The sequence below is a fragment of the Sturnira hondurensis genome, unplaced genomic scaffold, assembly GCF_014824575.4.
Source record: "Sturnira hondurensis isolate 20B ecotype Veracruz unplaced genomic scaffold, ASM1482457v3 Scaffold0006413, whole genome shotgun sequence".
Taxonomy (NCBI): Eukaryota; Metazoa; Chordata; class Mammalia; order Chiroptera; family Phyllostomidae; genus Sturnira; species Sturnira hondurensis.
The window spans coordinates 53,180,807-53,207,251 of NW_028079044.1; the positions used below are offsets into that span (position 1 = coordinate 53,180,807).

The 26,445-nt window shown below is 63.2% G+C and overlaps 1 protein-coding gene across 4 annotated transcripts in view; it reads right to left on the minus strand.

Annotated features, from left to right (window-relative positions):
- ZC3H3 (zinc finger CCCH-type containing 3) overlaps positions 1-26,445 on the minus strand; it is a 60,802-nt gene that overhangs the window by 14,903 nt on the left and 19,454 nt on the right. For all 4 annotated transcript variants that reach the window (XM_037048816.1, XM_037048817.1, XM_037048815.1 and 1 more), the window contains 2 exons: positions 21,501-21,654; positions 3,908-4,095 (listed from right to left, as the gene is read on the minus strand). In XM_037048816.1, coding sequence (XP_036904711.1) covers positions 3,908-4,095; positions 21,501-21,654 — 342 coding nt within the window. The remainder of the gene's footprint in view (positions 1-3,907; positions 4,096-21,500; positions 21,655-26,445) is intronic.

Sequence of the window (26,445 nt, forward strand, 5' to 3'; positions counted from 1 at the left end):
GGCTCAGACACTCCTGCCCCCCTCAAGGGGGCCACCTGCCTCCCCTGCCCTCAGGCTTGGTCCCTGCCAGGCCCCTCGGGGGCATGTGGTGAGGGAAGGGAGCCCCCGGGCCAGCCCCATGCCCCGCCCCCTGAAGGGGGGGATAAGATCTCTCCCAAGGCCATGCTAGTGGCTCTCCCGTGGGTTCCTCTTGGGGCAGGAGGTCTCAGGGGCATGCGTGGTGGGAGCCTCCCTGCCACCCCCTCTGCCTCAGGCAGAGCCAGGACACGTGGCCTGAGGGCCCTGGGGGTGCTGCCGAGCTCTGCTGCAGCCTAGAACAGTGTTTACATGTGTAAAGGGCTGTAGAATTGAAACAAACAGCAGTGAAGGGTGCTTGGCCACAAGGTGTGGCCTCCTCACGCCTAGGCTGGGGGGAGCTGCCTGCTCCTCGAAACCATGGGGTACCTTGGAAGTCACCCCTCAAAGCCTCGAGCACAGAGACCAAGCAAAGTGTCTCCAGGCCACTGAGTTTGGCCCGAGGGAAGCTGCTCACACAGTGGCCATGGTGATGGGATGGGGAAGGGGTGTAGGTGGTCCTGACTGCGCGGGTGGGAGCCAGCCCTGAAGGAGGAGGGGCCACACTGACCCACAGCCCTTACCTGTCTTTTAGACACGAGGTCACCCCCCCGGACCCAGGAGGGCAGGGCAGGGGAGGGCAGGCAAGAGCCTCCTCCGGATGGCCACCAAGTCCCTAGTTCCACAGGCGCGCGCATACACACACACACACACACACACACAGCCCTCCCCAGACCAGCTCCGATTTCCCACAGGCAACTGCTGAAATAGATCTGGTGGCAGGAGGCAGAAGTGACATCACTTAGGAGTTCTGGGGACCGGAGGCGATGACAAAGCATCCAGGCTGTAAAGGGCCATCCCCAGCCTGCTGGCCCGGAGCTGCCGGGTCGGAGCCGCAGGAAAGCTGGGCAGGCGCCCCCTGTTGCCTGCAGGTGTCCTGCCGCCCCCTCTCCAGTGGCCTCTCCCAGGGCTCACTGCCTCCACCCACCCCGCCTCCCAGCCCCCATGGCAGAAGCTCTGACAGGGCCTGCCCTGCCCCAGACTGCCGTGCCCCAACAGGCTGGACCTTGACACCCCTTCCCCATGGCCCACCTGCTGCTAAGCCCTGACAGCTCCTTGGCGTGCTCTGTGCCCCTCCAGGCCCGGCCCCCACTGCCTGCCGCAGCTGCCCCTGCCAGGGGCTGCCCTTCTCTGAGCCCCGTCTCGTGAATTTAAAAAGGGCATCTCTAGGCTGCACAGCAGGACCCTGCGAGGAGGGAGTGCTCTGCAAGGCGCTGCCCTGGCTGCGGAGCAGGAGGCTGTGGTGTGAGGAAGGAGGCCATCGGGTGGCTCCAGGCCACAGTGCAGCCCTGGTTCCCAGGCTGGGGACACCAGTCCTGGGGGGCCCACGGGGGCCGATGCAGGTGGCACGTGGTGCTGCACACCTGCCAGCCGGTGGGTGACAGAGTGCAATTTGATAGCTGTTGGTGATCACGGTTCCCGGGCTGTCACCCAGGCTGCTGTGACGCTGTGGCGCCATCTGCTCCTGCCAGTGATGGCTGTCATCACGTGTCCGCCTGTCAGACTGTGGCCCCCGGTGGGCCCCTGTGGGCGGGGCAGGCTCTCTCCCTGCCCTACTCTGCTCTTGCAAAGACACTGGCGTGGGGCTCCCACGAGAGGTTTTCGGGAACAAGAGGCAGCTTCTCAAACGCCGAGCAGTGTTAGAAACGCAGAGTCGCTGGCTCCAACGGCAGAGGCCAAGGGAGCTGAGAGGCGCTAAGAAGTCCAGCTGCAATCGCACCCTGGGAGCAGGAGGTGCTGAGCCTCGGAGAGAACTCGCACTTCCCAGGGATCTTCCCAAAGCAGCGGGGCAGCCGCAGCCCCACCCCCACTGCCAGCCCCCAGCCCAGGCAGCCTGTCCAACAGGGCTCTGGGGCCAAGGGCCGCAGGCAGCCACCCTTGGGGGAAAGACTGACACCCCAGGCTGGCTCCAGTGACCTAGTGAGCCCCAGAAAGAGGCATCTGGGCTGTAGACAGGCTCGCCAGCTTCCAAGTGTGGGACCTGGCAGCAGCCACGGAGGGACGGCCCACCCCAGGTCCCAGGCGAGAAGAGGCCCACCCCAGGACCTGCCCAGGGGCACGTGGCCAAGCTGGCCACCGGGAGGGGACTGCCCGAATTGGCCCTACTCTGGGGCCCAGGGCCAGCCCTGCAGCCCGAGTCACACGCAGTGGCTCTGGAAGGGGGCTCTGCTCCGCGGCAGGGACAAGCAGGCTCTCAGGGCTGTGGGGCTGTGGCACATGCAAGGCCCAGTGGAGCACCCGCCAGAGCCATGCCCAGTGCACCCTGGCCTCCAGCCAAAGCACGGGGGAGGCTCTTGGGGCTGGGCCCTTGGAGGGGCAGGCCTTGGGCCCAGGAAGAAAGCACAACCCCGTGGCTCTGACTTCTCTCCCCTGAAACGCCTGACCGGCTCTGGCTGCTTGCCAGGGCCTGGGAGCCTCTGCGGCCAGGAGGGCCAGGAGGGCCAGGAGGAGGGGAGCCATCCCAGGAGGCTGCACTTTCTTGCTGAAGTCCCTCCGACACCAAAGGAGGAGATTTATTCCTTTAATTACTCTCCATCCAAGAGGGCCGCTGGTCAGCGGGCAGGGTGCTGGCAGGGAGCAACCACCCTCCTGGCAGCAAGGCACTGGCCACCCACGAGGGGCCCAGGCAGTGCTGGCCGGGTGGGTGGGGCCTCAGTGGGCTCTGGTTCTGTCCTGCCCTATCATTTGGCCTCGCTTTGAAGCTGGGAGTCCTGAGCCCAGGGCTGCCCCTTGGAGGCCACCAGGGCTGGACTGGTCAGCAGGATGGCGGCTGTCGCCAGCACAGGCACATCCCAGGAAGAGGCCTCCTAGGACCTGGGTCCCCGACCCCATCCTCCTCACCTTACTGCCTGAAGGCTGGTGCTGGGGAGTGGTTTGGGGAAGGTGACTTCTAGAGCTCAGCTCTTACAGGGGGGCAGCTGCCCCCAAGTGCCAGCCCGCCCAAGGCTGCAGCCTTCTAGCTCTGGGGCCCGAGGTCACCGGAGCAGGACCTGCTGCTGGTGGAGGGTCTTGACCCTGAATGGCACCCTGTGGGCTGACCCTGACCACAGCCCCGTGAGGAGGCGTGGCGGGCTCCCTGCACCCAATCCTCCCCCGAGCAAAGGGAATAGGGAACTGAGGCACATAGGCAGGTGGAGCCACGGCCGCCCAGGCACCTCGCGCCTCTGCAGGGAAGGCGGCAGGCAGCACACAGGCCCCGGGAGGCCAGTAGGTGGGGAGGAGCTCAGGCAACTCCTTCCTCCTGCTCCTCTGGGTGCTGCAGCATGGGGCTGGGGGCACTGGGCCTCTGCTATCCCACGAAAGCCCACAATCCTGCCCCCTTTTTCTGACAGAAAAAAAAGGGGGTAAAATTGGACTAAAACCAAGGTATTTTTTAGTTAATTTGTGCAACAAGCGAGCCCAGAGCACTTCATCCCGTCAGCCTGCTCCCCCCGCCGTGGGGGGTGTGGCCAGCGCAACGGAGGTGCCCTGGCCCCAGGTGCTTGCTCGCCTGTCCCTGTTCACTGTACCTGGTCCATCTCCCTTGTCCAGGAGTGAAACACGGAAAATCAGGGGCTGCTTAGCCAAGCAAGAGCTTCTGGCTGCCTGCGGGGCCTCCCCTGGGGACAGAGGCTGTGAGGCCTCCCCACAGGCACCCAGCCTGCCCCACTGCCCCAGCTGGACATCAGTGCCTCAGCCAAGGCTCTGTGGGCACTGAGGGTTGAATGAGTGCCGGTCGGGGCATGGCCCGCTGGGGACTGCGCACTTGGATGGAGCCCCAGGGCCTCCTGGACGCACCAGCAGGGAGCCTCACCTGCGCGCAGGAGGGGCCTGCCGCCTCCCTCGCTGCTGGGCCGGCCACCGGTCCTGGAGAGCTTGTTGGCCGACACCCTGTAGAGCACCCCTCCGATGCAGCGGAAGCCCCTGTCCCGCCACCGAGGGGGGCCGGGCCGGGCTCTCCCCCCGCCGCGGGCGTGGCGCAGGCGGCTTAGCGTCAGGGACCTGCAGACGTGGGAACACACCAGTTAGCCCGCCCTCCACAGCACAGGAGGTGGCACCTCATCAGGGCTGGGACCATGTGACCCCTGAAGGGTCATGGGGAAGGGACCAGCTTCCCCTTGGACATGCACACCCCTGGGACATGACTGCCCGAGCCCGGGAGGAGGACCCTCCAGACACCACGCACCCCCACAGGGTCAGCCCCAGGCCCCCGGCTCAGGGCTGCCCAGGAGGCACCCACAGTGGTCCTGAAAGTTGTCCTGGCTGACTTGCTCTCCCCAGCTGTCACATGGGCAGGTTGCCACCAAGATGAGGGGACAGGGAATGTTCAGGGTGACCAGGAAGCTTCCTGACTCCAGCAGACCCCTCAGGCCAATTTCAGCAGAAACTTGTTTACGCAAATTGAGCTTAATTCCACATCAGCTCAGACTCTGAACCTCTGGTGCCCCACTGGCCAATCTGGACAAAGGGGCACAGATATCCCGTGTCCACACTGCCTCTCCCTGAAGAGAGCCGCTGCTCAGGGCGCCACAGGGGAACCAGCTGCAGTGGCAAAGTGAGGACAGGGTCTGAGCCCGGCTGGGCCTGCCTTGGGTACTCACAGTGGGTCCCCCACGAGGCTGACCACGGACCCCCAACTCCACCTTGGGCAGCAGAAAGCCCTCTCCTAGTCACCCAGGGACGAGGAGAGGCACCCCAGACGGGGTTCTGACGAGTGCCAGGGGACAGGCAGACCTCGGGGCACCCAGGCGGACCTGCCCAGAAATGAGGCACTGGGTCCAGTGCCCTGCTCTCAGGCACAGCTGCCACCTGTCCCACGCAGCCCTGTCACCTATCTGGTCCTCGGTCCCTCCGTCCGAAAGTGTCACCAGCTGCAGCCCCCCAGGGCCCACTGGAGACTTCTTTTTTCTCTTTCTAAAATTTTTAAAAAATTTATTTACTTTTAGAGAGAGGGAAAAGAAGGGAGAAATAGAGGGAGAGAAACGTCTATGTGTGGTTGCCTCTTATGTGGCCCCCACTGGGGACCTGGCCTGCAACTCAGGCATGTGCCCTAACTGGGAATCGAACTGGCGACCCTTTGGGGTTCACAGCCCGCGCTCAATCCACTGAGCCACCCAGCCAGGGCCCACTGGAGAGTTAACGTGAGCCAGGGAGCCGGCTCTGGGCCCCGAAGCTGCGGGGTAACTGCAAACGCAGGCGGGAAGAGTGGGGCCTCCCGCATGGAAGCAGTTGACCCAGTTTCCCTTAATTAAAATTCAGGTTCACAAACACCAATCTCAGAAGAACCAGTAGAGCCCAGGGGCCTGGCCCCACATGGCCCAGGCCGTCCCTGCAGGCGCTCCAGCTGCCCCACATCTGGGGGAGGCAGCTGCGCCTCCAGGCTCTCTGCAGACTTTCGGGGGGGGGGTGAGGAGAGAGGGGCGGGGCTGGTAGGGGTCCACTCCCTCGCCAGCCCCTCCCTGCAGAACCCTATCAGCCCTCGGGGCTCAGAGGCGGCTGTGGACCCTCTGCAGGAGCCGTGGCCTCTGTTCTTGGGGCGCAGCTCGGCCCAAGCCCTAATCTCCACAAGCCTGAGCTGAGCTCAGGCCAGTGGCCACCATGGCTGGTCCAGCTCAAGCCTGACAAGCGCCCGGGAGCCCTGGGCGCCTCCTGGGAGACCTGCCTGGTGTCACACAGGGTGGCCTGGAGACGGTGGGCAAACCCACAGGACTCAGGGGGGCCCCCGCCTGTGGGACACCAGTGCAGTCTGAAGGCACACAGAACCCCCCAGCTGGTGTGCAGCTCCAGGCCTGTGGCACCCGCACCGGTGCCCTACCCGCCCCTCACTGTCCTGGGTGTCACCACACTCCAGCAAACTGTCACCCTGACACAGAGAACAGCCTTCTGGGAGCGAGGTGTATTGAGAAGAGGGGATGAAATTAATGAGATAATAGGGGGCCAGGGACCTGGGAAGGTGCCTCCCCTCGCCCAAAGGCCCGGTAATTCCTTTTCTGCGACTGGAGCCTCAGATCTAAAGGGTTCTCCGGGCCCGTCCGGCAGGCCCAGGCCGCCAGGAAATTTCATTAACGCTGGAAAATAGGAAAGGTATTAAGCATGGATAATGAAGGCCAGGGAGGGAGCCGTGCCTTAAGACAGTCCTCTTTCTCGCCTTTGTAATGGGAGGCATGAACTTCCCCTCAAATCCATTTCTAATCCATTTGAAATACTACAGCAAATTATCTTCCCTTCAGCCCAAAAGCGGCCAGCCAATTTACTCCGATAGAAGTGACAATGCCCCAGGATTTATCACCATAACCTTGACTACACTGGGTGAGGGCTGGGTTCCCCTCGCCCCCTGGGGGGCAGGAAGGCTGGGTGGGGGCAGTTAACACTTTAAATGAGAAGTGGTGGTGATGGGGAGGAAGGCACGCACATGAGGAAAGTCGGCTAGAAGCAGCAGCTGTCTGCAGGCGGCTGCGTGGGGAGCGGCCGGAGCACCCTGGCGAGGCCACCCCATGGGCCAGGGGCTCTGCAGGCTGCGGCTCTCACCCGCTGAGCCCAGGGTGGGGATGGCAGTGGTGTCAGGGCAGGCCAAGCCAGAAAGTGGAGTAGAAGACACCAGGAAAGAGAGACCCAGAGAAAGGGCCGGGATCTGCACAAGACAGGGGGGCTTTCCCTGGGAAGCTGAGTGCACCCAGTCTGCCAGGCCCCCCCACCCCACCCTCCACAGGTCTGTCCTGGGCCCCCAGGCTCTGCTCATCCAGCCCTTCCCTGGCACAGTGCCCCCAGCCCCAACGGCAGCCCAGCATCCTCCTCCTCCGGACCCCGCACCCGGCAAGACGTGCTGCCTTTCCACACAGAGTGCCTGGGCACAAGTGCGCAGCCGGTGGGCTGAGGCTTGGGCACCTGTGGGGAGACTGGGGCCACAGGTGCGGTTGCTGGCAGGGGGCTCCACCGTCTCTTGGGTGGGATTCGACCTCTAACCCCACCCCATCGGCTGGGGCAGGGCCAGTGAGTGGCCAGGGAGCCAGCCGCTTCTAGGCCAGGCCTCTCAGGAGGTGGTGGTGATGGGGCAGGAGGTGGGCAGGCTGTGGACAGGCTGGTGGGGGAGCAGAGAAAACAGCCGGGGAAGCGTTTTTCAAGGAACGGAGCACGGTTTGCGCAGCTCTGGTTTGCGCAGCTCTGGAGAGCAGGGAGTGCGCCGTCAGCAGGAGCAGGAGCAGGAGGCAGCTCCGTGCAGCCAACTCCAAGTAGGTCAGGCCCAGCGGCCGCTGTGACGGGCTGCACGCTGCTGAAGTGCACTTTCCACAGAAATGCTGACAGTCCCCTGGGGCCCCACCCCGCCCCCTCTCCCGGGCCCCAGCCCCTGGCCCAGCGCAGCCTGGGCCCACTCTGCCTGGCAGGGAGGTGGCGTGAGCCCAGGGCCCCTCTTAGACAGACCCCGCAGCTCAGGGCCAGCACAGCACAGGGCTGCTCGCCTTCCAGAGCCGGCAGGCATGCTGGGCAGTCTGCAGGGCAGGTGCTGACAGTTCTGGAGGGAGGAAGACAGAGCCCCTTGGGGGCGTAGCGCTGGCGGCCGGAGAGGCGAGTGGAAACACCAGAGTGCAGAAGGAATGTGCACGGGGGTGACCTGAGCAGGCCTCACAGGGGCCCGAGAAACGGGGCTCGGTGGCCAGGGACCCCTCGGATGGACGGCACAGGCCTCGCAGCAGTTGTGGCCACCTGGCCTCACTTCTGAACGTGCTCCCCCGCAGTGGCCCCGCTCCGCGTGCCTACCTCCAGCCTTTTCTGCCGGCCACCCAGGGACAGAGGCATGCCGCCTGTCGGGGCTGGGGCTGGGGGGTGCGGGGCTGTGTGACCAAGAGGAGGAGAGCTGGAGGCAGAGCAGCAGTGCCTCCAGCGCCCTGTGCCGCGCCCACCACACACACTGCAGCCCCGGCACGAGGGCTGGGCTACTTTATGTGCTCACATCTATTCAATTGGTGCTCCGATCAATGGATGCATTACAAGCTTTCCCTTTAAAAGCCTAATAAACAACAAGATGGAAAGTAAAATTCTCCATAAAATGACACTTTTAAAAATCCATTTCAGCTGAAGCTATTGGTGTTTTGTACGTTAGCTGCAAAAAACAGGGATTACTACTGGGTCTTAATGACCCCACAAGGGAGTGCGGAGTTCAGCCCAAGGGGCAAGGGGGCGGGCCCAGCACAGGGCAGGGCCCAGACTCCTGCGCCTAGGCGGCCCCTCCAGGCTGGGTCCTCAGCCGAGGACCCCTTTGGCCCGTGCAGGCTGGTAAGGGGAAGGACTGGCCCTTCCCCTGCTCCCACATCCCCACCTCTCCCTCCCTCCATCATTCCTCCTCTTCCTGCCTACCTTCCTTCCGTCTCTCTGTCCCCCACCCCCATCCAGCCTTGCTCACTGCCAGTCCCCCTGGTTCCCAGGACCACCTGCCTGGGGCTCCCCACCAGAGGCCTGCCCCAGAGTGGATGGCTCAGGCGTCGCAGCTCCTGACCAGAGTTCCCCGGGAAGACCTCGGGAGGTCGAGGACCCCCTGGCTCCTGGCTCCCTGGGACCTGGGTGACAGTCCCTGTGGGTGGTCCGTCCTGCCCCCACCCTCCCGACTACAGTGCAGGCTGTACTGCACTGTACAGGGGGAGGAGGCCCAGCCCAAAACCCAGGGGGTGCCTCCTCAGGCCGGACCCACCCACCACCCTGGGGGCCTGCACCCCTATTCACACGGCAGGCCCCCCTCTGTGCCCCCTCAGAGCCCGCACCCTGCTCTCACTCTCACCAGCAGGCTGCGGGCACCCAGCCCAGAGCACACCTACTGAGACCTGCTGGCCAAGGCCGCTGCAAAAGCCCACCCACTGTGGCCTCGGGCAGCGGGGCCTCCTCTCATCGGCTTGGTGAGCACCCCAGGCCCTCCGCCCTCACACTCCACACTGTCAGCTGAGTGCCCACCCAACCTGGCCTGGCTGGGTTCCAGCCCCACGGCCACAGCCACCATCTGCTCTGCAGGTGGCGCTGTCCACCTGGAGCAGCAGGCCACCTCCCGCCTGCTGGGCAGCCCCCTAGGAGAGTTGCGTCCCTGGCTGGGGGACACTGAGGGCAGTCCAGACCAGGGGTGTGTGCCAAAGGGGAAACATTACAAGACCCAGAATCCCACGAGCACTTGGGGACCCCATGTGTCCCTGCCACCCAGAGAGGGTAAAGTGAGGAGGATAGCACCCACCCCTCAAATACCCTAGTGGGACGTCTCCTCCTGGGGTCACAGAGCAAGGGCAGCCTGGCCTCTGGGATGGTGGCAGTACCCGCAGCACCCACAGCACCACCAGGGACAGGCCCACAGGCGAAACCACAAAAGCTGCTGAGAGTCAGAGCGAAGGCGGCCGACTGCCGAGTGAACACCCCCAGGTGTGTGCAGCCACCCAAGGAGCCAGAGGGCCAGCTGGACCTGGCCAGGAGAGGGCAAGGCTGTGGCAGGCGTGCCCACGCCACACAGGAGCCACGGAGCTGCTGCCACCAAGGTCAGGGGGCAGCGCTGCTTCCCCCGGCCCTGTGTGGCGGGCGGGACGTCGGGGGCGGGGAGGCAGGGGGCAGAGAGGCCAGAGACCAGGAGCAGCATGGGCCTGGCACCTGCGCGGGGATGCACAGGGCGAGCAGCCAGTTCCAATAAAATGCACACCTGTGAGGAGGCAGAGGAACCTGGGCACCCACTTCCGGCCACCAGTAAAACTTCGCTGATGAACGGTCACAGGCTGAGTGTGAGTGCTGGGGCAGCCGAGCCAACTCACGGCAGGCACCCGGTTCTGGGACAGGACACCAAAGGCCCTACTCCCGGAAGGAAGACCGATGAACCAGATGTCATCAAAATGCTGCCCTGCCCTGGCTGGCGTAGCTCAGTGGATCGAGCGCAGGCCGGCAAACCAGATGATCCTGGTTCAATTCCCAGTCAGGGCACATGCCGGGGTTGCAGGCCAGTTCCCAGCAGGGGACCCATGAGAGGCAACCATACACTGATATTTCTCTCCCTCTCCTTCCCTTCCTCTCTAAACATAAATAAATAAAGTCTTTAAAAAAAAAAGAAAAAAAGACTAAACTAGTATTTTTAAAAAAACCAAAAACCAAAAACCAAAACCCAAAACGCTGGCCTGGATGGCGCGCAGGGCCGAGGAGGGCGTGTCTGCGGTGCGGGGAGAGTACGGGAGCATGCCGGCGAGAAGACACAGGAGTGGGCGAAAGGCCCCCAGGGTGCCTCGAGGGGACCTCCAGGTGCAGCGGTGCAGGAGGAGGAGGGTCAACCAGGAGTGCACACTCAGACCTCGGAGGGGGCCACCACACCCACCTGTCCTCAACAACAGAAGCCGATCTCCTCAGTTCTGGAGCCTGCAAGTCTGAGGCCAAGGTGCCACCTCCCAGCGAGGCCTCTCTTCCCGGCTTGCAGACTCACACTGGGTTGCACGGCCTCACCTCGGTGTGTCTGCAGAGGTGGCTCTGGGGGCTCCTCTTCCCATGGGCCCGGTCCCATCAGATGAGGGCCCCACCCTGCGACCTCATTTATCCTCGAATACCTGTGCAAAGGCCCTGCCTCTGAAAACAGCCAGAGCGGGTCAGGGCTTCGCTCCAAACAGCAGACAGAAGCGCTCAGACACCTCGCAGCAGCTAACGTACAATCCCATTTCCATGACGCTCACAAACTTGGATCCAGAACAAGTTTCTGGATCCAAGAGAGGAGGGGCCCCTGTGGGATGGGGCACCCCCCCCCGCTAGGTGGTGGGTACACAAGATAGAAGTCCACAGATCTGACCCCTGAAGACACAAGCAACAAGTGTCTTGCAAAGAGAAGTCAAAGCTGGGTGCAGGAACAAGCGTTTGTGCGGGATGAGGACGGCGTTTTTAAACAAGGAGGGAAGGCCACACTCTTGTAACACGGTCCTGAGACAGCCCAGTAACCATTACACAAAATCAAGTCTGAACTTTACTCGTGTACCATGTCCCCAAATAAATTCCTAGTAGATCAAAGCTTCAGACGTAAAACGTGAGGAACACGTAAGGAACCAGCGCAGTCTCAGGCGGGAGCTTTTCCAAGTGAACCCAGATGTTGACCCGGAAGAGCAACAGGGTGGGTGCACAGCCTAGCACGGACTCCATCCAAGACCCTCACGGACAGAACTGAAAAGCAGCACTGAAAATGGGGACGAGTACGGCTGTGGTAGGAGGAGACACATGGGACACCCAGAGAGCCTTGCGCACATGTAAACACCATGCCACAGGCAGATGAACAGTCCGCATAAAGAAGTGTTGAACTTGACAGAGACTATGAACAAAGCTGAAACTCAACGGGACTGCCTTCTCTTCTGAGTGGCAGAGTCCGGCAGTGGCGGCCAGCACAGAGAGGGGCATGAGACGATGCAACCCGGGCCCATGGGAGGCGCTTGCCTCGCCCACCCCAAAGCCCTGCAGGGCGCCCTGACAGCCAGACCAGCTCAGGCCTGCCTGGGACACACAGATCTCCCTGAGGAAGACAAGAAACAATGATAAAAGGGAGTGATTTCAATAGCTGGCTCAATGTGGGACCTAAATGGTGATCAAGTTGTGTCTACCCAACCAACAAGCCAAAAGTCTCCTCCTCCAAGAAGTCTTCCAGGCTGCAGACAACACCGAGGACAAAGACCATCTGTGGGAGGGAGCAGGTGGAGGCAGGAAGGTCAGAGCTGGGCGCCCAAACACTACTGTGGATGAAATGCGGCTCACACCTGCTGGACAGAGGACGGCCCAGAAGTAAAGGGCTTTGCCTGGGTTCAGCTCCAAGTAGGTGCTGAGTGAGAGGTGGGTGAAAGCTGGAGGTGCAAGGCGTTGAATTCCTCAGGAGTCCCAAGAGGCAGAAGGGGGCAGGCAACCCTTCCAGGGCCTAGGTGCCTACCTGTAGGCCCCGCCCACACGCAGGCGGGGCGCGGTGGGTGGTGGGCGTGGCCTCCAGTGGGCGGGGTCTGGAGGAAACGGAGGCGCCCACCATGCAGAGAGGACAGAGGCCTGGCCATAATTTACGTTCCCCAACCTATGCTTTATGGCCTTCTTAATTCGGCTCCTGCTACTATTAATGTAGTTAATGCTGAGATTATATCTATTTTCTGGCGTCAGGCAGTGATTTATTCAAGCCATTTTTCCGGTGGAGGCTCCCACGCTGTTAAATCAAGCGCCTTGCCAATTAAGTGCTGACTCGGGCAGCGGACGCAGCCCTAACAGACATCTAACCGCAAATTAAACTGGGGGGCGGGCAGGGCCGGCCCGGGGACCTTGCTGACTCCGAGGGAAGTCAGAGGAAAACAAAGCGCTCTGCCGGCAGGTCCCCCGCCACAGTGGCGGCCCTGCCAGCAGAGGGCGGCTGGGGGACTGGCAGGCAAGGGCCGCTGTCCCCTCACAGAGGTATCTGCAACTGCAACTGCCACCCTCCTGGGGACAAACATTTACACAAAACACCCCGGGCCTGCACCTGAAATGGCCAACAGACCCGCTGACAGCCCTTCTGCACCACAACCCTGGCCAGGGAGGACCAGGGAGGACCCCTTGATGGACGGACGGGGTGGAGGAGTGTCCCATCTCTGAGGACGAGGACATCAAGTCACACTGTGGTGGGATGAGCTCAGAAGGAAGGCAGGGTGGGGGAAGGTAAGCACCAGAGCCAGGGCCGGGGTACACACAGCCCTCGGGGCCGAGCCTCCTTGGGTGGCCCCCCACCCCCACCCCACAGAAGCTCCCTGGCCAGAGAGCCATGAATAACACTGGAGAACGGGTCCTGGAACCAGGTCATGGCCAGGTCACCGGGGGCTGCCTGGGGCCGGGGGAGCACTTGTCTGCGGGCCCCTTGGCACAGCCCTCAGTGGTTGGCAGTCCTCTGAGATGGGGGGCCCACTCTGCTGTGTGCCCTGACCCCCGGGACGGCATCCCCCGTGCCTGCAGAGGCCCTGGCCCAGCTCTGAGCAGGGAAGGAGCGGCTGGGTGTGATCGGGCCAACGGGCCAACAGACAAGCAGAGGCCAACATGACAGCAGTCACTGAGCACCCCCACCGCCACCTCTGACGCCGGGTCACAAAGCACTCAGATGGCGTCTGGCAGTGTTGGCCACCAGGTGCCGTGGGTGACGGGGAATCTTCCTTCTTCCAGGCAGGGGCAGCGCTTTCAGCCGCCCCTGCTCTTCATTTCCAGGGACACCCAGGGGCACCAGCAGTCACATGAGGGCCCATGATACTGGCAAGGGTGGCCTGGGCACGGGTCCCACCTGAGGGTGACCCTCCAAACATCCCACAGGGACCAGCCCACTGGGACCTCAGGAGGCCCCCTCCTCAGCAGCCCTGCCCTTTTCAGAACAAAGCACCTCCTGGTGTGTCAGGAAACGCTCCACCTGGCCCAGGGGGGGCAGGGGGAGGGGCCCTGGGGCTTCACCTGCCCTGCAGTTCCACCATGGTGGTGGTGGTGTCTTACAGGCCCTCCCTGCCCGGTCACGCCCCCTTGGGTTTTGTCCAAAAGGAACAAGGCCTGGGTGAGAAGCACGCCTGCCCTCCTGCCCCCTCCTGCCAAGTTCTCCCCAGGGGCAGTCCTGCAGGGTGTTGGGCGGGCCCAGGCCCAGGGCCATACAGCAGGGGAGCGAGCGTCGGGGCTGTGCCAGAGCAGGGGCAGCACAGGGACCCTCAGAGCCTGCCCCTGCCCCGGGGACAGAGAAAGACACAGACACCCGGAGGCAGTGGCAGAAAAGGCAGGGCAGAGACTGAAGGGCCAAAGGCCCAAGGGCCTGAGAGACACTCGCAGACTCCGGAGACCAGCAGGTCTGGGGGCCTGGCCAGAGGGCAGGGACCATCCCAGCAGACACCTGTGGCAGAGCCCAGGCCAGGGAGGCAGAATGCACTGTGCCCTGCTGCCCTTAAACTTGGCCCTAGCCCTGCCAGTCACCTCCTACCTACCAGCATGGCCCTCAGGGACACAGACACCAGGGGCATGCCCAGGCCAGCTCACCAAGGGTCCAGAAACAGGTGACCAGCCCTAGCCATGGGCAGGTCCTGGCCTGAGATGGAATGGAAGAGGGTTCTCATGCCTGGCACCACCTCCTCCCGATACCCCCTGGTGCCTGGCCGCCCTCGCCATCTCACATACACACCTGGGCCACAATGCTTGTGCCCTAGGCCCCACCAGGGAGGAAGCAGCAGCACAGACCTTGCACGCGGGACAATGGTCACAGGGCCAGAGGTTCTGACTGACAGAGGTGGTAGGTCAGCACCCACAGCTGTTCCCTCACCCCCGGCCTTGGGAGCACGGGGCTCCCTGGGAGGTGTGTGGCCCTGGGGCCCAGAGAGCAACTGTCCGCCCTCAGCAGCGCTGAGCACTGTCCTCCGGCACTGCACAGAGGCGGCTCCAGAGCTGCATACCCAGTGGGGACCAGGACCGAACGAGCAAGCAGACCCGAGGGGCTCAGGCCAGACGCCAGAGAGGCTGGCAGGGCTTCCACTGGCCGCCCTCAGTGGTGGGTGGCTGACCACCAGCAGACAGCACAGAATCATGTGAGGAGAATGGAGGCAGAGGGCCCGTCTAGGTCTGTGCGCCCGTGGGAGCCAGGCATGCAGGGCGTGCTCTGCTGGCCTGGGCCCCAACCTCCGGACCAGGCTCCGGAGGGAGGCCAGTCTCTGACAGCAACGTCTCAGCGCCGCTCTAGGGGTGGCTGTGCCCAGCAAGGCCAGTGCCCCTCACCCACCTCTCAGGCCACACGGGAGGTGTGAGGTGAAGGCCCCGTGCCCCCACCAAGCCCCCACCAAGCCCCAGCCCCTCCCCACACCTGGCTAGGGAGTACGGGCAGGTGTCCCCACTGCCAGGGGCTGCTGACAGCAGAGAGGCCCGCCTGCCTCAGACAGACAGAGAAATAAATAAATGACTGTCCCTGGCGCGCTTTGAACCGACTTCCAAATTAAGAGTTGCGTCCTCGCTGCCGGGGCCCCCGCAGGCAGGCCCTGGCACCTCCCCCGCAGAGTGGCGGCTCAGCCCATCTATCAGAGTGATGGAGGCAGAGGGCTGCCTTGGCCCTCCTTCCTTAATGAGCAGCCGAAGGGATCGGTGAGCGTAATCTCACAGGCGGTAATATTTTATATAATCGCCGAGTAGTTTAAATTGAAAACCCCCAACTGAATCAATATTTACTGCATTGAAACGAAATGAATAGTAATAAGTCACTAAGCTCCCTGTCCTGTTTCATAAAATAAAAAATTATAAAAATGAGCACAGTACGCGAGGCCATCACATTAACTTTTACAACACTTGGGGAGCTAGAGCCACCGGTTCCTATAAAACAGGGTGCTCAGAAACCTGCCAGAGGGGACCGCCTCAGCACCACCTAGGGGTCACCCCCGGCTACCCCCAGCCCAGCGCCCACCCAGCCTCCCTCTCCGCTGGCCAGAGCCTGGGCACCAAGGGCTCTGAGGCACCCTCCTGGTTAGTCTCAGGTCAAACTTCTGCTCAAATCCCACCTCAGCAAAGGCACGGATGGCAACCTGGATACGGGCTGGTGGCCAGCTCCCTGAGGGCGGAGGGAAGGTGGGGCGCTGGGCTGCTGAGGAACAGGTGCGAGTGCAGAGGGCAGGGCCAGCACGAGCCTGGGCTGGGGCAGAGCCCGAGCCTGCTCCCCCTGTAGGCCCGGGAGCCCCACAAAACCAGGCACCCCCTCTGGGCTCCAGCCCCCAGGGGCACCACACCTGCAGGTTACCAGGTGTACAGCAGTGCTGGCAGAGACAACAGCCAAGAGGGGCCCGGGGGAGGGGCACTTGACCTTGCACTCCGAACCTGGGAGCAGGATGGTGGCATGGTGGCCACGGGGCACAAGGGCTGAGCCCCCTGCACCCACATGCAGACTCCTGGGTGGGAAACAAGGCCCCAACCAAGCAGCTGAGGCCAACTCAGCACAGGAGGCAGAGGGCCCTGCCCTCACCAGGCTAAACTGGCGCCTGCCTGGCGGGTGCCTGAAGGGTCCCCGGTTCGGGCCCAGCTGGTCCAGGTGTGCACCCGGGCTGCAGCCGGGCCCCCGGCTCAGGGTGTGTAAGAGGTGGCTGATCAATGTTCCTCTTGCATGTGAGGTTCCTCTCCCGCTCTTCTTCCTTCCCTCCCTTCCCCAATCTCCAAAAATAAATGAGTAAACACTTTTTAAAAAGGGGATGTGCAGAGGACCTGAGGGTCTCCCACAGAGTAAGGCAAGGAAAGGCCCTCACTAGGCCGTGATAAGTGTTCGACACCAGTGGTCATCAGGGAGGCGCAAACTGAAACCACAGCAAGCCACCGCCTCGCACGGAGAAAGTGAGGGTTAAAGAGACTGGGACGTCAAATGCTGCGACAGAAACAGAAAAGGCACCCAGGCTGCAGGGACAGTGGCTCCACATGAAGTCACACCCCCAACCCGAGTCCCCACATCTGCTCCCAGGCGCCACTGCAGAGAATGGAAACATGAGCGGGCGGCCCGCGTCCACCACAGCCCGAGCGGGCCTGGCCCCAGCGTCCACTGGGAGGGCTGACAACCAGGCACCGCAGCGTGGGCCCTGGCGGTGGGGCCATGCTCTGCACAGGGGTGCCTGGTGCTGGGCGGGGGCAGGAAGTGCCGGGGGATAAGGGGCCCTGCGCCTTCCAGGGGAGGGGCGGGGAGGGGGGCATGGCGAAGGGCAGCAGCGCACTCAGACCAAGCAGCCCGGTGGGCAGCCCCCTGGCTCCAGGCGGAGGGCAACAGCAGGGCCTCTCAGGCTGTCCCCGGGGCCCCTGAGCACCCCCACAGCCTCCTGCCCTCAAACCTGAGCCTCGTCGCAGACATGCCCAGGGACGCTGCAGAAGAGCCACTGCCCCCGGACGGCAGGTCCCAAAAGACAAGGTGGGGCTGGGTCAACTCCGGCCTCAGTGAGGCTGAGGACTCGTGAGCGTGACCTGGGCTGAGGGGTGGCGACCCGCACTGAGAGGCTGAGAGGCCACGCTCACGCAGAGGGCTGTAATGAGGGGCACTGGGTGCACCCAGCCATGACCCCAGTGACAGGTACAAGGCTGCTGAGAGCTGCGCCTGCAACGTTCCTGGAGGTGCATATGTGTCAGCACAAACTCACCCCAAGGGTTATTAAATGCGAGAAGCTGGGGGGACAGGGATGGTGCTGAGTCTGGGCAGACCTCCCCCCCTCCCTCCTCCGCCTGCAACCTGGCCCCAGGCCTGCCCTGACCCTCCCCCCCGCTGCCCTCCCACATGGCAGCCCCTCTCCCGAGACCCCTGAGGGGCCACCAGCAGCAATGAGGCTTGTGCAGGCTGCCACCCAACTGTGACCACCTGTGGGACCCCGGGCATCCTGGGGGGCCCAGAGCAGCAGCTGTACCAGGGTCACTCATTAGTTGACCCACACTGCCAAGTGCGGGCCACACAGCAGCTTCCCAGCTCTTGGCTCACTACCCAAAGCTGGCTGACCCTCTCAGTTTGTGTGGGAGCCTCTGCTCATTAGCCTGGTGACAAGCAGGACACACCCTGCAACAAACTGAAAGGATGTGACAGTGTGGGAACGGGGCCTTTGGGGGTGACTAGGGCTAGAGGAGGTGGTGAGGGTGAGCCCCGTGAAGGATGAGGGTCCTCGAAGGAAGGGACGCGGCCGCAAGAGAAACAGACCAGGGTGCCTGGCACCTGGCCCCAGGCCTGCAGCCTACAACGCTGAGAGGAGCCTGTGGTCAAAGCCGCCCGGCCGGTGTGCTGCTGCAGGCAGAGCCGGGTCTTGCTGGAGCCTGAGGAGGCTGTGCAGTCGGCCTGGGCAGGGGTGGAAGATGGCCTGAGAGAACCCTGGCAGGGGCTTTGCTAGTCCTTGGGCTGAGCGCCTCTTTAATGAGATGTCACTTGAGAGAAGCATCTCAGAGCCTTCAGAGCCGAAGCTCCGACCGTGTCAAGCCACCCGGAGATTCCTGAAGATTTCGCGCAGGCACGATGTGAGATGAGACGGAGGGAGGCAGCCCCGAGAGCTGTCTGCAGCCCAAGGAGCTACCTCTGGACACAGCTGCTCAGGCACAGGGCTTGTTTATTTTGCATGTTTACATTGAATGGGTTTGGGAAGGGAAAAAAGTGACAGGCCATTTAGGGATATAAGTCACACTTCAACTGCAGTGTGGACTAATGAACCAGCTGGAAGCCAGAGAGAACACGGGCAAACCCAGAGATCTTACGACAAAACAATTACACCCTCGCCCATCCATGCATCGGCCCTGGGATGCCCTCTGCTGACCCCGGGCCCCGGCCCAGAAGACCCCAGAGCCCCAGGGCCAGTCTGGGCAGCATGGTCTGAAGTCCTTGGGCCCTGCCAGGCCCCCTGTGGGCCTCGGACCCAGGAAGCTGGCTGTCACGAAGTTTCCCACATGCTGGGCCTCTGTGCACACCAGGAAGGAGCAACACCCCCGCCCAGAGCCCAGTGGGGGCCAGCGGAGAGGTGGGGGGTGCGGGGGGAGCAGCTCAGAGTGTGCAGAAGAGACGGCCTTTCCCGAGAGGGGTGCCAGCTCCGTGGGGGAGGGGAAGGGCCCTGATATGGGGTGAGCCCTGTGGGGACAGGGGTGGCAGTGGTTCTGTCACCTCCACAGTCTTTTTAAGGCATGGTGCAGGACCAAGTGTGGTGACACCACTGCCACTACGAGGGGGCGGTCGTCCCCCGGCAGGTTGGTAGGGGCTTGCCGAGCCCCTGGCTGTTGGGTGCGACACCCACCTCCACCCCAACAGCCACCCTGCTTGCCCAGGGTCATCCGGTGTGCACCACCCACTAGGGCCCCAGCCCCACAGGACAACAGCCCCCAGCACACACAGCGTGCATCCCCTGTAGTGACTGCACTCCCTCAGTGAGCGTCTGCCAGAGAACGAGGTCCAGGGCCATGAGGCTGCCTGTGTCTGCCTGCCAGCCCCTCCAGAGGTGTCCTCCCTCCCAGGGGGTACAGATCAAGAGGCCCAAGAGCCCTTGGTCCCCAGGCTCAGGCCGACTGCCCAGTGGGACAGTCCTGCACCCCCCTCACAGCAGCACCCCGTGGCACATGCTGGCCTGAGCCCCACGGCTGCTCCTGCCTGGGGAGCACCGAAGAGCCCGCAGCTGCCCCTGGCGGAGGCCGAGGACTCGGCCAAAACCAGCCAGCTCCAGAGCCTCCCTCTGGTGAAGCTGAAGGCAGTGGGCGGGTAGGCATCAGACCGGCCCTGGCCCCAGCCCCCACCTCGAGCCCAGCCCTTCCTGCCACCTCGGTAGCCGAGCCTAGGCACGCACTGCTAACAGTGGCCAGCCAGCAGGTGGGCAGCCACTCTGCTGAGAAGGCAGCCTGGCCAGGACATAGGTGACCTCAGCAAAAAAAGCCCAGCCCACTGGTGGCCACCCAGCCCTCAGCACCCTGCCCCCTACCCTTCCAGGAGCCACCGTGCAGGCCCCAGCCCCGGGTCCAGGGCTTGGCACTCAGGTTGTGCCCGAAGGCCCCACTGAACACACCCCCACATACACCCACTCGCAGTCACCGCGGGGCCGTCCTGAGGTGGGGTCACCATGCTTCCACCTGCAGGGGAGGTGTTGCGGCCTGGCCCGTGGGGGCCGAGCCTCTGGTACACAGCACCACGCCAGGGGCTGCACGGAGCTGGGGAGCCCAGCACCTGCGGGAGCCAGCAGGCCAGTGGCTATGTCTGGTTGGCAGCTGGACCTCCCCTGGGGGCCCACCCCATCCACCTGACCCAAGATGGACCCAACCCACCTGCCCACACAGCTCACAGGCTCCTTTCAGCCTTGCCGCCTCCCTGACCAGGCTGCTCCCTGCCCCACAGGGGTTCAGGGAAGAGGCAGGGCAGGGCTGCCTCTGGAGGGCCTATAGCCACTGCCCTGCCGGGCCCAGCACCCACCTTACTCAGTGACCCCGTCAGGCCGAAGCAGGACCCAAACCCCAACCCTCACTGGTCCTGGGAGGGGAGGCTTGCTGGGGCCACCCTGACGAGTCTCCCCCAGCCCTGGCCACCCCCGGAAGAGGCAGGGCCTGGCCGGCAGGTGGGACCAGGCCCCCTATGACAGGAGGGGCGGCAGGAGCAAGAATCAATAAATCCGAACCTCGTTCATGATGATCCAGGGCCCTTATTAAGTAAATTAATTTAACCTCATTTATTAAGTTCGTTCAGCTCGGCCCTGACTCCCGACCACAGCGGCTTGGTGATTTAGGGGGAGACTGCATTAGGAAAGGCCACGCTCACCAGACAGGGAGCGGAAGAGGACAAGCCCATTTAGCGCAGCGAATTAGTATGGAAATAGCAGGTGTAAATTCAACCTTATCGAGAGAGTGAAAATTGTCTTCATAAATTTGTAGAAATAGCCCCCAAAATGCTTATAAATCTATTTAAAACAAAAATATTACAAAAAGTGCAGTAAAATTAATTTAAAATATACTTCCAGCTCTTGCCTCCAGAGGAGCAGGCGGCAGGACCCAGCCCACTGCGGCCTGGCAGCAAGGGAGCAGGGCAGTGGGCACTGTGGACGGCAGGGGCAGGCTGGGCGGCCACCCACACGCCTGTGGAGGCCAGCAGGCCGCACTGCCCGCCGCTCGGCCCCGGAGCCAGGCCAGCTCAGACCACAGCAGGGCCCGTGAGGGCTGGCGGTACGGCCCTGCTGCGGGAGCCCCTGCTGCGGGAGCCCCTGCTGCTCCAGCACCGCTGCTCCGCCCTGGGGCCCCCCCACAGCCTCTGGCCCGAGAGCACCCTGTGCCCAGCGGGAAGCATGCCCTGGACCAAGGGGCCCCACGCTGCCCCGCAGGAGTAGGCTCCTGAGGGGGGCTGGAAGGCAGAGGGGAGGGGTCTCCCGCCCATCTGCCAGGGCTGCCACCCCTTCTGTCCCCAAGATGGGGCCACACCCCTGTCCTGGGCCTCCCAAAGCCCCGTGGCTGCAGTACCAGGAGAAGCCCCCACATGGCTACCCCAGCTTTGGAAGTCCCCCGGCTTCTGTGCCCGGGGCACCCCGGAAAGAAGGTGGAGCCGCTGCACACCACACAGGCTCAGCAGGAGCAGCCAGGCCGAGGGCACAGCCCTGTGGTGGGGGTGTGCGCAGCTTTCCTCGTCTCGGCGGTCAGCGCGGCCCCGGCAAGCTGGGCTCACAGGTTCCCAAGGGCGTCCAGCCTCTCACCACAAGTTTTTTCCTGACAGATGCCACGGCCACACACTGCCAGCTGATGGCTTGCTGACAATGTGCATGGGGAGGGGGGTGGCGCCTGCATGGCACACAGGCCAGCCATCTACCTGGCGCAGAGACTGCCAAACAGAAAGACGAGCCCATTCCCCAGCCAGCAAACTGAGACCCAACACCTGCAAGTGGCCAGTTCAGTCCCACGCCGCCCCTCCCACCCTGACTGGCGTGGCCTCGAGCCCTGCCAGCCACCTCAGGCCCAAGCACCTGGACAGGGAGAGCCGCCGAGTCCTCCAGGAAGGCAGGGACAGGGGGAAGGGAACCACGTTGAGAGGCGACACCGGAGTCTTCTTGACGATGCGGTACCGGGTCTGGATCACCTTGCTGGTGGGAGGGCTCCGCAGGCTACTCAGGCGGACAGCTGCAGAGAGAACCCAGTGCAGCAGTCAGCAGAAGCCAGCAGAGACACCCACCACCCCTCATTCCAGCCCCACACCACATGGCACAGGCATGTCCCCAGGAAGCCCAGTAGCCTGGAGCTCCAGGAGGGCGGATACAGGCCCGAGTCCCAGGTCTCTGGGATGCTGAGTGATGCAAGAGGGGTCGGGAGGCGCTGACGAGTGGCCCTCAGCTAGCAGCACCAAACCCCCAAACTTGGGACTGGTCCCAACTCCCCAGAGCTCCCGCGGGCAGCAAGGAGGGTTTCTCAGGCGGGTCCAGGAGGCCAGGGTATGCACAGGCACCTTCACCGTGTGCCCACGCAGATTTATGTACTCCTCACTCGTGTGTCCTGACGTTTTGCTCCTCCCAGCTTTTCCTCTTACAGAAACTGTTTCACGCAATTAACAGGGACTCTTTGCCTGAGTTGCCATCCACTTGACAGCTGGCACTTTCTCCACAGCTTCGAGGAACGCGGCTAACTACCCGACTTCCACGGCACACAGCTCCAACTGCCTAGGTCATTAGAGCTAATGCAGCTGGGACCAGCATCCCGAGGGCTGGGCTGCCTCGGGCTTGTCCTCATGGCCTCTGACCTGCCTGCACAAAATGCAGGGCTCTGCGAGGAGAGGGACTGCCACAGGGCCCCATGGGCTCCTCAGGGGCTCTGCCCACAGAGACACCCAGGCTGGGCAGCTCTGCCAGGCAGCCAGTCGGTGGGTGGAGGTCAGGCAGACACCAGAGGACCATGGACCAGGTCCCACTGCCAGCACAATGGCAGCAGGGTGAGCCCTCAGCTCCCCGGCAAGAACTGGCCAGCCCTTAGCTGAAGGCCCAGGACAGCAAGCAGGACAGGTGCACAGTGGCCTGAGACCCAGAGGCCCCTGCACTTACTTCCCCAGCCAGGCACCAGCCCCGATTGTGGCCACCACCCTGCCCCGAGGCACAAACCAGTGCCCCATGACCCACGCTTGCTCCGCTGGGCACAAGACAACCTCCTCCCAGCACCCACAGGCCCCTGACCCAGACCTAGAGCCCCTCCATTTCCAGACCACCGGAGCTGCTGCTGGTCCAGAGACAGAAGCAGGACCTATTGCTGAACATCGCCTCTCAAGCCCCAGGCCAAGCAGGCCCCCAGCCCAAGGCCTGGCCTCCTTAGTGGTGCCCAGGTAGCTCCTCCCCCGTAGGCCTCCCCCAGCGCACAGCACCTAGGAGACATCTGCTGGGGAGCTGCAGGCGGAGTCTGCCCCACAGGAAACCGCTACACTCCCCGGTGCCACGTGGCCCAGGGAATGATGGAAACTGAGGGCAGAGACCTCTCTTTCACCCCCTCCCCTTCCTCTCTCTGTCTCCGTCGCCCCCTCCCTGCAAGGACCGCAGCTGGGGAAATTTGGGGAGTAGAGTCACAGGCACTGTGGCATCGCCTGGGGACTTGCCCGTGCTGAGGGAGCGGCTCTCCAGCTCCGGGCCCGTGATGTGCACCCCTGGTGAGGAGAGCATAGCCCAGCACCCAGTGGGTGTCAATGAATGAATGTTTGTTGGATTGAGCTTCCAAGGTCTCATCAGCAAGGACAGACCAACAAAAGTCAGTAACGGGTTGTTCTAAGAGCCCAAGAACACGAGATCTCCTATAAGCTACTGCCAAGCGCAAGCTGACACCACAGCCCCAGGCTCCCTGCTCCCAGGCCCTGGCATCCAGACAGTCCACCTGTCTCTGGCCCCTCACTGGCACCTGCGGACCACACCCCTTGCTTGCAGATCCACCTGTGCCTGCCGCTCTGGGTGAGACATGCACCCACGGGCCGCAGAGCCCCTGTTCTGCAGCCCAACTCCTGCAGGGCCACCTCTGTGCAGGCCAGGGAGGAGGGCCGGTCCCTGCTGGGGTCGAATCCCTCCTCAGCAACCTCATTGCCCTGGTTCTGATCACCATGAGCCCCCACGGGCTCGGCTCCACCCCATGATGTGGCCTTTTCTGGCCCCTGGTGCAGCCCCTCTTGCAGGAAGCCCCCCCCCACTCCTATGGTCTAAGGAGGCCCCGCATCTGAGTTCACAGCACAGTCCTGTGCAAGACAGGACCACAGGGGAGCCAGCTTCCCATTAACTTTCTGCATGTCACTCATGCCTGCCAGTTGTCACTCCTGAAAGGACACAAATCAAGCAGGTGCCCTTTAAAAAAGCCAGCCTCTCATCACTCCCCCTGTGCTACTGCCAGGTGCACACCCCCACCCTGGGGGTCCTGGGAGGCAGACAGAAAGGCCCCCGGTCCACGCACCACCCCCTTGGCGGGGCTGGCTGCGGGTCTGTGTGGACAACCACGCCGTTCAGACCAGACGCCGTTCCACCCCCTCGCTGCGGACCCCCAGCGCGGTGCCGCCCCTGAGTGGAGTATTCCCGTGGCACGTCTCGCTCACATCAAGCCCTGCTCGCCTTTACTGCCAGCAAGGCGTTATCAGGCCTGCACACACAGCCCTCTCCGCCCGCCGTGCAGGGGTCACTTCTAATGACTAATCGATCTCATTAGCTTTCCTAATTAAAAACTTTACTGCCGCAACGGAAGACGAACTGCAGAAAACTGCTGGCATCACATCTGAGTGGGATATGAGCCCACTCATCAGCGGGGCCCTTGCCCCTGCACACGGCAGCTGCCCGGCCTCTCCCAGTCCCGCGCTCTGGGCCGAAGGCCAGGGGAGGCTGGGAGGGCGCGAGGGACCCGCCTACGCGCTGAGCACAAGTGCAACCCAGGAGCAGAGTCAAGGCCGCCCTGCTGGCCCCAGTGCGTGCTTGCCCCCCAGTCAGGGAAGGAGGAGCTCTCCATCCTCTGCGAGTCTGTGCCACACGGGGTGGTCGGGTCCCCAGCACACTGGCCAACTGGCAGGGAGGCAGGGGCTGCACCCTGCCCTGCTGGCACCACTCTGGCCTGGGCTGTCCCCGCCCCATCCCATCTCCTAGCCGCCAAAGACAGTGGAGCCATCAGAGGAGGCCACAGCTCTCGCTGTTTTACTGGGGAGCGGGGATTGAGGGTTGTTCAGATTGTTACAGAACTTCAAAGAATGAACTAGAAAAAAATGAGTTCCTAACTTCCCAATTGTTTACTGAGTAAGGAGAAAATGAAACAAGACTGCTCATCTGTGCAAAGAACCACCTCGGGCCACCGACCAGTACAGAGAAGGCTGCTCTCCAAACAAGCCCGAGCCCGAGCCCGAGGCCGCAGGTGAGTGTCCCCAGCAGCCGCTCCCAGGTGGAAGGAGCCTCCTGGCAGGGCTCCAGGCTGGCCCCCGGGGCTAAGGGGAGCCACAGGGTTGGCACAGGCACCAGCGTGTCAGGGACAACACAGTGGGGCCGGGCAAAGGGTGCAGAACCAGGAAACAGCTGTGTGGTCAAGGCTGTCTGCCAGTCCGGGTTTTCCAACCCCTACCCAGCACGACCCAACTCTGAGTACTGCCCCAATGTGCTTTTCACCAACAGCCCCCTACCCCCCACCGCCAGTTCGGTGCTGATCTCTGCCCCATGCACACACTACTCTCCTGGCCAGCTGCTCAGGTCTCGGCCGGCCCATTGTCAGCCATCCGTGCCCCCAAGTGCCTCTCAGGAGGGCCCGGGAGCAGGAGCGCCACTTGAGGAGGGTCCATGGGTCGGCTGCCTCGCCCCAGCGACGGTGGAGGTGCGCTCTGGGGAGAAGGCCCAAAGGAGCAATCACAGAGCAGCAGGCTCGGCCCCTGAGCCTGAGAGCCTGACGCAAGCCGGGCCTGGCAGGGCGCTGCCCCCGAGGAGGCCACACAGGCAAAGCGCTGCTCCTGAGCCGTATGTCCTGCACCAGGCCCTGAGCACCTCCCAGAGGGCTGGGCCCAGGTGAAGGGCTGGGGAGTGGCCTCCACACCCTGCCTGGCTCCATCCTGCCCTTTCTGGACACTGCCCATCCATCAAGGCATTTCTGGAAGTTGGCCCCATCTGAGCCGTCACCTCAGTGACCCCTACGGCCCTGAAGGTGAAGCCAGGGCTGCATCTGGGGGTAAAAAGGACCCTGGACTCTGAGGAAGGGTGACAGACCCCAGGGGCCACTGGGACAGGCTGTGTGGGCAAGCCGTGTACGAGAAGTAGCCAGGAGGAAGGCCAAGTGGGGTGCGGGCTATGGGGCTCGGTGCTGCAAAGAAGGGGCCCCAGGAGCACTGTCGCCGTGCCTTTGCCCAGGCTCAGGCCTGCTCCTTCCCAGTCTCTGAAGCAGCAGCAGCCACCACAAGGAAGCTGACCTGGAGACCCCACTGCCCCAGGGCCCCCACTACTGACCTGGAACTGCCCCAACGACTGCATACCACAGTCCCTGAAGCTACCCGGGGCTGCTCCCCCCGACACACACACCCTGTGCGGGTGATTCCTGCTTGCGCGACCTGGCTGCCAGACGCCGGCCCCCAGGGGCCTTTCATGCCACGGCCACTCCCTGGCCCTTCAGCTCTGCCCTGAGCCAGGCTAGACAGATGTAGGTGCAAGGCTGGGGGCCCCAGATGCCACTCCCTCCAGGCTGCTGGCAATTAGCAGCTAGAGTGGGACTTATCCCAGGACCTGGGAGAGGGCACCAGGAGCCAGGTTTGGCTGGTGAGCTGGGGTTAGAGGACACTATTCCTGCTCCTCTTGGCTTGGGTTGGGCAGCTGGGGTCCCGCCTGGAAGCTGAGGGGCAATCTTTGTAGGGAGAAGTGGGGAGCCTCATCCCCTCCACACAGAAGCACAGTGCCCACTGCATGGTGCAGCTGACGGGGCAGTGACCAGTGGAGCACAGAT